This window comes from Apostichopus japonicus, chromosome 8 (assembly GCF_037975245.1).
Source record: "Apostichopus japonicus isolate 1M-3 chromosome 8, ASM3797524v1, whole genome shotgun sequence".
Classification (NCBI taxonomy): Eukaryota; Metazoa; Echinodermata; class Holothuroidea; order Aspidochirotida; family Stichopodidae; genus Apostichopus; species Apostichopus japonicus.
Window position 1 is genome coordinate 6,350,255 of NC_092568.1, and position 13,847 is coordinate 6,364,101.

The following is a 13,847-nucleotide window of genomic DNA, read 5'->3' on the forward strand; positions in this document are numbered from 1 at the left end:
TCAGAATAATGAGCTCGGTGATACAAGTATCTAGTAGGTGATACCAGTCAGAATAACGAGCTCGGTGATACAAGTATCTAGTAGGTGATACCAGTCAGAATAACGAGCTCGGTGATACAAGTATCTAGAAAGTGATACCAGTCAGAATAATGAGCTCGGTGATACAAGTATCTAATAGGTGATACCAGTCAGAATAACGAGCTCGGTGATACAAGTATCTAGTAGGTGATACCAGTCAGAATAACGAGCTCGGTGATACAAGTATCTAGAAAGTGATACCAGTCAGAATAATGAGCTTGGTGATACAAGTATCTAATAGGTGATACCAGTCAGAATAACGAGCTCGGTGATACAAGTATCTAGTAGGTGATACCAGTCAGAATAATGAGCTCGGTGATACAAGTATCTAATAGGTGATACCAGTCAGAATAACGAGCTCGGTGATACAAGTATCTAGTAGGTGATACCAGTCAGAATAATGAGCTCGGTGATACAAGTATCTAATAGGTGATACCAGTCAGAATAATACTTCCATGGTGATACATTGTACAGAATGTTCTACTAACTTTGCAGAATGTATCTGAAGCATTCAATCACATGACTATAGAAGAAAGACCTGTTTGGTTAATCCATAACATTCTTTTACATTTGAATGAGTTTTTCAGATAAAAGCCACCTTCCTGACCTAATCTTTTCCTAAATGGAGTGTTATGATACCTAAAGTATAAACATTTTGCTGAGTTTATATAAACAACCAAGTGTACATGACTCATACAGCTGGTGATGAATAATGTGGTGTACATTTCATGTTGTCCTTGGTGTTCACAGAGAGGCATTGATTCAACAAAGATAAACTCTCATTCCCCACACTTTACCAATATGATGATGCTCTCACCTAAATCAAGTAACCTAAAGCAGCATACAAGTAAATGAAAATAACCATGAGGTTTTAATAGATTATTTCAAGGCAAAACAAAAGAAAAGACTCACATGAAAGAATCAAATCTGGTGGCCACTTTTCCAATTATCTGACAGCTCGCTAACCTCGACTGCACAGACTGGTTTAGCTGGCCTTTAGCTATAGCAATGGATAAAATCTGAAGTAGAAACAAAATAACCAAGATCTCAACTTGATTGAATTCATGAAATCAGATAATTACCAGCTTCTGTCTTATGTCCACCCAAAACAAAGAATGCAAGTATTAAATGTGACTAACGATGCACTTCACAACCCTTCAAGAAAAATTAGTTTTAATCTTTAATATGTAATTTAGTATGCATGACCAAACAGAAATATCACTTGCGTTAAACTTTATCTAATACATCTGAAAATGTGTGTCATTTTGACAGGTCTCAACAATTACTTGACATTAATACAGTAGATGATTTGGAATTATCCCTTTAAACAATTTATCATTATATTATTGTTTGGAATTAAACAATTTATCACATAAAATCTATGGTACTGAAATGAAATGTTATCACTTTTTTAATCAGTTTAATTCTGTAAGTAAATGTCCAAGCAAACAAGGTTGTACATAGATAATAAATTTCCTATTAATTCTGTTTAGGAATGCATCTGACCTATACCCAATCCTAAACAGTTCCTACCCCTTCTATGCCTTCTGCATTCAATGGTCCAAGTATTTGATAACTAGCTGAATACTTTTTCAGTCCAAACAGTTTCCCTCCAGTACCTTAACATACAAGCAGGCATTAATTATCAGGTAAATCTGACATATGGTCATTGACAGCCACTTAAGTACTTCAAACAAACCCCAGAGTTTATACTATACATTCAGTGTACTTGATGATGTATAGCTAATATCAACACACTGCAGTTATTTACCACCTTAGTGATGGAGGCCAGTTTACATTGCAACTCTGGGTAATAACCACAATTTAAAGTACCTTTTTCAGACAATTATATTGTTATTATATATATATTTTCAAAACTTCTTCATACTGACATTCCACAGCAATGTAATTCATTGTCTTGACTAGTTAAGTTCCATTTCAAACAATGAAAGAAAGGTCAAATTCTTTAAAAAATGTCCTTTTGTGTTTTACGTGTGATTCAAACTTACATGAAAAGTCTCTGATGTCGAGAACTGAATGAGATCATTAACAGCCTGTTCATTTTATTTGGTGATTAAATGAAGGTGGGCACTTTAGTATGAGTAATACTTGGTTTATTCAGTAAAGGATTTGAGTAAATAAAGAAATTCCTTAATTTGATTTGTTGGCTGACATTTCAAACATCATTGAAAATGTTAAAAGTTTGATGAAAAAGTTAAAAGAGTTTTAAAATTTCCTTCTTTTCCTATTGCATGATATAACAGTACTGCCTTGGAAGGTAATTGTGTTAGTTTTGTAAACATAATAAATTGATGATGAAAAGCAAAGAGCTACTTTAGGATAAATTAAAAAACAATCCTATAAATCAATCCTATATATAGTAGAATATCCTGTACATAGCCAAGTAATCACTGTAAAGTACTACAGTATATCCTGTATATTCAACTAATCACTATATAGTAGAATACATCATATAGCCAAATAGTCACTGTATAGTACCATATCCTATATAGCCAACTAATATATCCTGTATAGCTAACTAATATATCCTGTATAACCGACTAATCACTGTGTAGTACTATATGCTGTATAGACAATTCATCACAGTATAGTAGTATATCCTGTATAGCCAACTAATATATCCTGTATAACCAACTATAGTACTGTATGCTGTATAGACAATTCATCACTGTATAGTAGTATATCCTGTATAGCCAACTAATATATCCTGTATAACCAACTATAGTACTGTATGCTGTATAGACAATTCATCACTGTATAGTAGTATATCCTGTATAGCCAACTAATATATCCTGTATGACCAACTATAGTACTGTATGCTGTATAGACAATTCATCACTGTATAGTAGTATATCCTGTATAGCCAACTAATATATCCTGTATGACCAAATATAGTACTGTATGCTGTATAGACAATTCATCACTGTATAGTAGTATATCCTGTATAGCCATCTAATCACTGTATAGTAGTATATCCTGTAGAGCCAACTAATATATCCTGTATAACCAACTGATCACTGTATAGTACTGTATGCTGTATAGACAATTCATCATTGTATAGTAGTATATCCTGTATAGCCAACTAATCATTGTATAGTAGTATATCCTGTAAAGCCAACAATTATATCCTGTATAACCAACTGATCACTGTATAGTACTGTATGCTGTATAGACAATTCATCATTGTATAGTAGTATATCCTGTATAGCCAACTTATATATCATGTATAACCAACTATAGTACTGTATGCTGTATAGACAATTCATCACTGTATAGTAGTATATCCTGTATAGCCATCTAATCACTGTATAGTAAGTATATCCTATAGAGCCAACTAATCACTGTATAGTTGTTTATACTATATAGCCAATTAATCATTGTATAGTAGTATATTCTGTGCATAGCCAACTAATCACTATAGTAGAATGTCCTGTAAAGCCAACTAATCATTGTATAGTAGCATATTCTGTACATAGCCAAGTAATCCCTGTTTAGTACTACATCATATATAGGAAACTAATCACTGTTTAGTACTACATCATATATAGGAAACTAATCACTGTTTAGTACTTTATCCTGTAGAGCCAACTAATCATTGTATAGTAGTATATCCTGTATAGACAACTAATCATTGTATAGTACTGTATCCTGTATAGACAACTAATCATTGTATAGTACTGTATCCTGTATAGACAACTAATCATTGTATAGTACTGTATCCTGTATAGACAACTAATCATTGTATAGTACTGTATCCTGTATAGACAACTAATCATTGTATAGTACTGTATCCTGTATAGACAACTAATCATTGTATAGTACTGTATCCTGTATAGACAACTAATCATTGTATAGTACTGTATCCTGTATAGACAACTAATCATTGTATAGTAGTATATCCTGTATAGACAACTAATCATTGTATAGTACTGTATCCTGTATAGCCATCTAATCATTGTATAGTACTGTATCCTATATATTGACAACCTTGCAAAGATGAATGTATACATAATAATAATAATAATCTGTACAACTCCATACTTGTAAAGGTGATTCCATACTTGTAAAGGTGATTCCATACCAAGCAATGAACATGTCTGGTTTGTATCTTTGTGAAGGAATAAACCTGAGACAGTGATACTGTGTGGGGGGGGGGGTCCATGTTGGTCATTAACATGCCTGACTAAGCTTAGCTGACTGCAGGATCTACTCATCTCATGTATCACCATACTCTAATTATATTTTAATTGAAATGTAATAGTTTCTACTAGTCAGTCACGGCTAGGAAACATACTTTATATTCTCTCTCATGGGAGGTAATGGTACAAAGTGAAGGGTGATTCATTGTAATGAAAAAGTTCAACTGACCATTGTGAGTTTTAATCATAAAAATCAACAGTGTGACAGGAATCATTATTGTTGTTTATGTTTTTTGGTAGAATGTGGTGCTAAGGTTGTGAGGAGACAGGTAAGTGAGGGGCCAAGTAAATATCTTCAAGTTCATCTGAACAAACTTATTTGTTTCTAGTTATTTAAACGAAACAAAACAATACTAAAAAAATCTAAACAACTAGGGAGTTCTAGTTAGTACAAATGTAACACTGTATTTTCTGTATCATGCATTGTTTTAGGGGTACAGTAACTGAGTTTTAACTATATGAGGTAAAATATAATGTGAAGTACCAATCATTTAATACTATTAGAAATGGGGCATTCAAGGGGACTCAACCATTTTGTTTTTATCTCTTTATATATTGACTACCTCCTTGCATAGGTTTAATAAGCATGCACAGTATAATACATACAGTATGCAGTACATGTACTGTGTACTATTCATGTACACTTTATGTATGATATTAACCAGCCAATCATCGTCTGTGAATGCAAATATCAAATAGATTCTCAGCTTGGTTATTTCCATCATCAGTTTGAAATTAGCTTAACTTCAAATCTGTAGACTCCTTTAAATATTATTCTGTAACGGAATAAATCAATACTCTATCACGCTAAGGTAGATTCATATAGACCAATAACAATCAGACAGATCTTAGCCAATAATTCACGATATTATTAACAAAGCTGTAACGTCATCGTGGTCATTATCATCCTTTGCTCATTCATGGCAAACCCATTCAAGCTAGCTCTTGTTCAAAATGGTTAATATTTCTTACAGCTACCAGTAGAGGCAAGCAATTTCATATATTTCCTAAAGACATGTAATTTTGATGTGATAGGTGAAGCATGACAGCAACATGAAATCTTCCACCATATTTTTAGATCATATCTTCCTGGTTGCTAAGATACAACTTAATCATGTGACAATGCTGGCATACTCACGTCTCTTTTGATTATCTCCTTCGGAAGAAACTTGATGACTTGAAGTAAGACACTTAACCATGACTCTGATATGTCTATGGGGATAAACATAGTATAGATGGAGTAACAGCCTACTGATAAAAACATATCAAGGCATGGTTTAAAATTGAAAACATAAACAATGTGAAAACATAAACAATGGCAAAGGTTTACAATGCAGACATGAACTTTTGCTAAGGAACAAACATGAGTGTGTATAAAATCAGCAACCAGAAAGCCAGTTGGCTAAATGTGATTCCTTGCCATATAATTTGCTCAAAATTCAACATATCTGACTTATGTAGAGCAAGTGAGTTAACTTTGTCCAATAATTAAGTGAGAACCAGAAAGATCAGAGATGTCCATCTCTTATTTGTAGCACTCCCTTGTGGACATCAACCAATTAATTCACTGGCAAGGATTTTACATTATAGATTTTTTAATCCAAAATGCGAACAATATCCTGAAAGAACAGTCTTCCTAGGTGAAATATAGACACATAGATGTATGAGCACATGGACATTTTCTGTTACCAATTTTGAGCTGGAAAATCAGCTCTGCCACCAACCATCCCTTTAATAATTGTTATAAATGAATGAGAGTTACATGATATTATTTATACACTTTGAAATATTTTCACAACTAACTGCCAAAGCCAAATTCATCTAGTATAAATCACAGAGAATAAGGCCAATTTTGAGACTATTTGATATAACATGTTGACCCCTTGAAGCTCAGAGTGTGAAAACTGATAAGGGCTACTTGAGTGTTTAAAGCATGAACTATATGAAGCAGATTTCATTTCCAGCATGACTATATATGTATAGTTGAAAATCACTTGAGATTTACTTAAACTATTGGTCAATGTTCACCAAAAGACAACCAGAGCATGGTAGAACTCACAGATTAATTGTAGCTTTAAGTTTGAAGTTAACATGTTTACAAGGGATACATACATTGATACATGTTGATCACATGTGACCTTTGACCTCTACCAATTTCGATAGGCTTCTTGCACTTACTACTAAGCTGGTTCTACATAGAGTATGAAGTTTCACAAAAATCTCCTTTTTGAGTTATCAAGTTTACAAGGTTTTACAGACTTTGAATTATGTTGACCGCAAATGACCTTTGACCTCCATCAACTTCAATAGGGTTCTTGAACTCACCAAGCTGGATCTACATACTAATATGAAGTTCAACAATGTTTTCAGACTTTGACCTCTGTTGACCCCAAATGACCATTCAACTTCACAGAAAACAATAGGGTTCTTGTACTCAACACATGGATCCACATACCAAGTATGAAGTTAATCCACCATGAACTTTTTGAGTTACGGTGTCTACAAGCAAGTGTCACATACACACACACATGCCAGTACACCCACATAGATTCCTTCTGCCTCTGGCAAGGAATCAATAAATCAGTTATGAACAAACTAACTACTGTAAATATATTAACGTTACTGCTGTGTTTGAACCTACACCTAGTGAGGCTGTACAATGATGTGGCACATTACTCAGTAAGGTACATTAAACTACTTCAATAAACCTTGCCCAAATGTGGAGACATTGCTATCCTCCTTAACATAGTTTATTACCTGTTGTTTGTTCACTGAATTACCCTTGTAGCTTGTCAAACTCTCCATCCCCCTCTCCCTCCTTCCAACCACAACATACAGACTTATATACCCTGTGAACATATATCAAATTACAAAAAACATTAGTTGTACAGCCTTCCCTGTTGATCTTATTTTCAACAATTAGATATATACTACAGTATATATACCAATACTTTGATTATAATTTAATATGATTATCTCTGCATAAATTCACTTTTTAACATCCTTTTGGGAATACGTAAGGTAAATTTATATATAAAATGAGGTATATTAATCCTTTGAACAACTTTGTAAATGTTGGCAAAGCAAACCCTTACCTGGATCCCTGCTGTCAATATTTTGAAGAATTGTTTGCAGAAAAGTTTGAGCATAGAGTTGTGGAGGGATGGATTTGTCCTCAGCGATTTGGACGAATGCAACAGTAGCAGCCTCTTGTAGCTCCTGACAGCTTAAGTGTAAAACCTCCTGTGTACATGAATAGTAAAACCATGAAGGCATTATCTGCAAATTAAAACTCTTTCTAATTGAAACTATTTAGTCACATTTTTCTTTTCGTCAGTGTTTTAATAACATACACACCACTAACAATAAACTAAATCAGCTTGATCTATTAGTTACAACATTTGCTGATTCGATTGGTGGAAGGCAAATGGTTTGATTGTAGACAAGAGAGCAGAATGACATAAATATGAGCTATTTGTTTTCTTATGGTCGGAAAATGCTCTAGACGGGCTGAAAATAGATCTATGTGTAATCCTTGCAAGACCTCTTCCCAAACAAGTATTAAACTGAACCCTCATAATCTCTGAGAGTGGTTTATAGTTTAATGACCTCCTGTACATACCAGTTCAAATGCACACAAGTTCAACTGGGCATGTACCTTTTGTTATCACAGACAATACTGTACTTGAGGTTTGATAATCAAACTAAATCAAAACCTTGAGAAGGATAGGAACATCCTGTCATGACCTGACATGAATTCAATAGGACATAGTGGATGATGACTCATAGTTATTATAAAAATAGGGGCTTGTGGCTTACAAAGTACGCTACAAAAGTGAAAACCCAACACTTAGAAAGAGAACAAGTAACGAAAATACATGAAAACAATCATAACATCTTACGAGAACCGCGTATCCGCGATAGTGCGAGATAGGGGCTCGCGGCTAACAAAGTACGCTACAAAAGTGAAATCCAACACTTAGAAAGCGAACAAGTAACGAAAGTACATGAAAACAATCATAACATCTTAGAAGAAGTATAACAGATAAAAACATGTACACAAAGATGAGAAACCTGAGAAAATAACGTTACGCTAACAAAAACGAACACATGGGCGTGAGTTGCACACTAAAAACAGCCCCCAAACTCCCTTCCCTATAAGAAAAGGAAACTTATCGTGCTGTAATAGGCTGTTGAAATGCTTAGAAATCCAATAGGATGTAAAGAAGGTAATAATCCAATGTAATCCGGGCAGTTTTCGAAAGATTTGAATCCACTACGAAAACGCATGAGTAAACACTTTGGATGGTAGAATGAGAAGGAAGGACATTGACTGGATAGGACCGGTCACTGATGGTGCACAGTGTTAAAAGTTTACCAGGGCATACTAGACACGGTAGAATGAGGTGCTAAGGTTGTGAGGAGACAGGTAAGCGGGGAACGAAGTAAATATATAAAACCAACTCCCTCCTCCAAACACCCAGTCTGGTCTGGAGGGTGACAAGTGACAATATTTACCAGTCTCTAAGCTACTATTACACTGTCCAGGCTGTACAGTCCAAACGTTGGTTACCACTGACTAACACACCTCTAGGTCATGGCTCAAGACAGATACCATGACAATACACCCACAACCATCAAATATGCAACCCAAGTGACCTTCTTCACCAATAGAGTTCACATCATATCACCATAATGTCCCTACATAAACTCAGTGTATCAGGCAACATTTACACATTACTTTAAACATACTGCCCACAGAAGCAAAGGGTGTATACCATAATACCATATCATGGACCAAGTCACTGGAAGAACCAATGTCATTAATATCAAGCAGCACTGACTCGTTACTGTATACTATTTGAAATATATAATTATTCATAGAAAACATCAGAATCAGTGTTTCTACAATGAAATCAAATTTACCACCCTTCTTCTCTACCATCCTTAACCCTCTTCTCCCTGCCTTTGCCCCTCCATCCTCACTTCTCTTTCTCCTTCCCGATCCTGTCCTCCAAAAGTAGAGCTAGTATGATTCATACACTGTACAGGGTCTCTACACACTAACATTTGAAGAAACATGTTCACTACTGTAGTTCAATGTATTTTGGGATGTATCATGTACACTGAATTGTGCAGCCTGTACACCCTGCTCCCTGCATTAAGTACACCAGAGCCTTATCCCATCCAAAGACCTTTCATTTTCACTCCTGTCACCTGACAACCCTATTCTCATACAAGCAATGCTAGAGGGTGGGTTAATGGTATAGCTGTAAATAAATGTTTCTTTATTACTCCCAACTACAGCTTTATATGGCAGTGGGGTATAGCAATAACATTGTGAGACTTCCGACCTTGAGTTTCAATTTGGGTCGTTTTTTGATGAGAAGAGTCAGTATTTCAGACTCTCACAAAAAGACATTAGTCTGTTTTCCAAGTAAGTAACAGGTAAAATAACTTCATGCCCTTCGAAGTTGCACTGCAGTACAATGCAGACAAATTAACAACCTGTCAAAATGACAGAAACATCTCTTTGTAACATTATACTTACTCTGTATTCTTGTATTTAAGAAATCTGTCCAAAGACAATTGTTTCATACCTTACACTTTTAAGATGAAATATGAAGATCAGCCTAGTAAAGATAATAAACTTATTGGCAGCCTGCTCACTTCTTTCTTCTTCCAAATGAAGCACCTTTCTGGTTAATCTAAACTAGCTCAGAAATGTTCATGATTTTTCTGGCCACGAGGAGGTTTCTGTGTCGGACTACCTTAAGTTAGCTTACTTCCAAACTTCCTATTCTATCAGTGACTATTTTAGTCATCATTTAAACTGCTAGCTTTTCTTGCTCTGTTCTCCTTTCCTGGTTTACTATACAAAGCTACCTTGGCTTGTACAAAATCAAAACCTTGAACAGTGTGGAAGTGTGAAAGTGAACCTTAATACAAAACCATTGCTGAGAACTTTTGAAGATCACTCAACTTCAAGGTGGTATTCATATCAAAATAATGGAGAATTTATCCTCAAATCAACAAGGTATAGCACAGCCTGGTCAGATATCTATACTACAACAATACCAAGAGCACAAATCAACTTAACCAGCTTCAAAGGACAAGAAGTGTTCCACTGTATAGTATGATGGAAGATTCATAGACACAGAACCTGAGGGAGTTATAGTGCAGTTGTTGTGATGAGATAGGGAAGTGAGTTGTGAGAAGAGTCAATGCCAGTGTTGTGTGAATAACAGATTTACCTCTCACCAAGGCAAGAGAGATACTGAAGGATACTGTTTGATCACAACAGTGACATCACTGCTACTGATTAACCCCAACGAAATGATTCTCAAAGTCAATTGAATTTATTTAATGTAGAAGTTTTGACGCTTGGCACAATGCTTTAATATCTCCTTGCAGGGTGTCTTCCTTTTCCCAACTCTCTTCACCATAGCCACCTATAGGGGACTGAAGTAATACATCCTTGAAAAAGAGTCCAATTAGCCCGCTATAAAAGTCCTATACAAAATAGTGTCCAATATTGGAAGGAGTGGGAGAGCACCAACTGAAGTGAAATATTATCACTGTGAGCCCATCATATCAACAAACCCTCCAACAAGACCATTTCATCTTTAAATAACCAACATAAATTACATTCAGGTATAAAACAATAATTTGAAAATTAATTACTTACCCTGACTTTTGGAACTACCTTTCTCATACCCTCCACTTGATTTTCTCGGATCAACTTTGCCAGATCTCGGACAACACTTATCCTCTGAACATCTTGCCCAGAACTGTTGAAATAAAACATTTTATGGAATAGAAAGTGAGTAAATATAATCTTAAGTTCATTAAGGATTATAAGAATGACAATATACACACAGCAGAATTTGAGAAAATATGAGACAACTTTTGCAAAACATTTAAAAACTGAACCTAGGTGTTAAAGAGCAGTTTAACACAATCACTACACTTCAGAAATAACCTGTCAATTGTTGTTCATTATAACTTAACTTTACTTATTTCAACACAATTAATTGACCACTCCATCATTTAATGAATTGTACATGTCACATTGATATTAAATGTGTAAAGTCCCAAAACCCGAGATTCTTTCCACTGACTTTCTATGAAGAAACCCATCTGATGGCTCTTGAAAATCTTGCATAAGTATTATTTTTACAGTTTCACTGATTCCACAAGCCTTTGGGATGTTATTCAACTCACAAGAAGCCTGCAGGTTTAGCACATCACATTTCTCTAAAGTGAAAATCACCATCAGCAAAGTGTAATTCTGCTACCACCAAATCCTTGTCAACTAATACCATACCATATTTGATTATTTATGATAAGCCTATTAAGTTGCTGAATATTAATTTTTTGGTCACAGCATGGTGACATTCCTCAAATATCCAGAGCTTATTGCACAACCTGAAACAGCCCGCCAGCTCTGAGTTCAGGAAAAAGGACAAAATTGTTCAAACAGTCCACACTCTATGAGTTTACAAAAGTGGGCAAGTTTCCGAGAAAGTTACTGACTGTACTGCTTCATAATTGGGTTGCATTTTTAAGGTGTCATTATATGAATGGCTTACAGTTATGGTTTATATCAATCATCAATAATTATCAAAATGCTGTGCGAATAACTGACTTATAAGTCAGAAATGACAAACATTCCAAAATCTACCAGCGGCGTGCCCTTTTAGAAAGCCCCCCCCCCCCCTCCCATTTATTTTTTGGCAAACAGATTTTGCTAGATGATGTATGAAACCAGGAAAATAGAGGATGGGTCAGTTTGTATACTGTAACAGTAAAGTTTTATTTAAAAATCAAAACAACGTTTATAGATTTATAAGTACTACAATGCACTGCTACTCTCAGAGTGGGTTATCACACCACTGTAGAAGAGGTAGGAGGAGAGAACTGTCTGCACAGGGAGACACAAATAAGTGCAGAAATGATGTAACTTATGTACAGTAATATGGTTTGGGTGAAATGAATGTACACAATAACAAACCACAGTAACTGACCAGCACTACTTGGGAGACAAAATGAACTATGATGAAAGGATTCATTGATTTGTGGACAGGAACACACTGCTGACAAACCCTTCATAGATAACAGTCTTCAACTGATGTGAACCTACATTCAACATACACTTCAAAGAATTATTTAGCAATGACTCAAGTCTGCACAAGGTCCCATTCCAGCAAATCTATGTTCAAATGCTGCAGACTTTGGCAAAGACTTGATTTCCCCTTATAGCTAACATTTCCATGACCCTTTCTTTGTACTTTTCAAACAATATATTTGATTTAGCCAACCCCATTGAAGCCCACATTATTGATTGGTCAACACTGGTCACTACTCTCAATGGTTCTTCAAGAGCATGTCAAAGGATCATGACAATTGGGGTTTTATTTGTTAGGACATTTTAGCTGATCCTATCACTACACAAAAGAAAGGTCCACCTGCTAGCCCCATTGAAGTCACACATGATATCCTCTTATGGCTGGAATGGTGACTGGTAAGTCCTCTGTGAGGGCACTTATCAGCCACTGGAGACTACATAAACTGTACATCTACAACAAGTGTGTAGTATAGATCTTACTGTAACCTACCTCCTACAGAACCATCTACCTATAGGAGGTTGTTGGAAGCTTATAATATATAATCTGATTAATATTCATTAATATTCATCAGTGGAAAGCACAAAGCCAAACTGTAACTTAGTGGTCTTAATATGTAATTAAGAAATGTTTGTGTTTTCTATTTGCCTAAGAATATTGCTAACTTCTGTGCCCATGACAGATCATGTATGTGTTTATTGTTTATTTATTGGTATAATAAATTTAAAGTGATCATACTCAATATGATACATCCTGCAAGCTGAATAGCTGAGAGAAAGACTAATTAAATGTCTTCCTCTGAAACAACTGTATAATATCAATGATAGTAACGGCACATGTGCACTGACTTGATACACTTTATTAGTTATTACAGTGTAACTGTATTAGCTCTGGCTCTGATTGCATTACACCTACATGTGCTGTCATTAATATTGTACACTGGCGGTCTTGCTTGGAAATCTTTGCACCTTTAATTATTGGTGCCCCTCAGCCCAGCAGCTAAGAGGAAACCTTGGAAAGCCCTGCAGCTAGGCAGAAACCTAGGAAAGCACTGCAGCTAGGCAGATACCTTGGAAAGCCCTGTAGCTAGAAGGAAACCTTGGAAAGCCCTGCAGCTAGGCAGAAACCTTGGAAGGTCCTCCAGCTAGGAGGAAACCTAGGAAAAGCCCTGCAGCAAGGAGGAAACCTTGGAAAGCCCTGCAGCTAGGAATCTCTCATGGAGAAGCCTTGCAGACAGGAGGATATCTCATTTATTTTGATAATTTACTGTAGGACTAACATTCAGCCCCTACATTGCCTACAGGTGTATAGGAATTATCTATAGTTTACCGATCATTACTAACTGTTTGACTCTGTATTGATTAGGTGCGGGATTGTCATTTCTTGCTCTCTCTCCACCTCTCTCTCTCTCTCTCTCTTTATA

General features: G+C 35.6%; 1 protein-coding gene across 9 annotated transcripts in view; it reads right to left on the minus strand.

Annotated features, from left to right (window-relative positions):
• Positions 1 to 13,847, minus strand: part of LOC139972151 (serine/threonine-protein phosphatase 4 regulatory subunit 4-like) — a 72,178-nt gene that overhangs the window by 41,202 nt on the left and 17,129 nt on the right. For all 9 annotated transcript variants that reach the window (XR_011794592.1, XR_011794591.1, XR_011794593.1 and 6 more), the window contains exons 4-7: positions 10,987 to 11,089; positions 7,394 to 7,541; positions 5,437 to 5,510; positions 991 to 1,097 (exon numbers count right to left, since the gene is read on the minus strand). Coding sequence is in view for 6 of the 9 variants with exons in the window: in XM_071979130.1 (XP_071835231.1) it covers positions 991 to 1,097; positions 5,437 to 5,510; positions 7,394 to 7,541; positions 10,987 to 11,089 (432 nt within the window). In the remaining 3 variants the exon portion in view is untranslated. The remainder of the gene's footprint in view (positions 1 to 990; positions 1,098 to 5,436; positions 5,511 to 7,393; positions 7,542 to 10,986; positions 11,090 to 13,847) is intronic.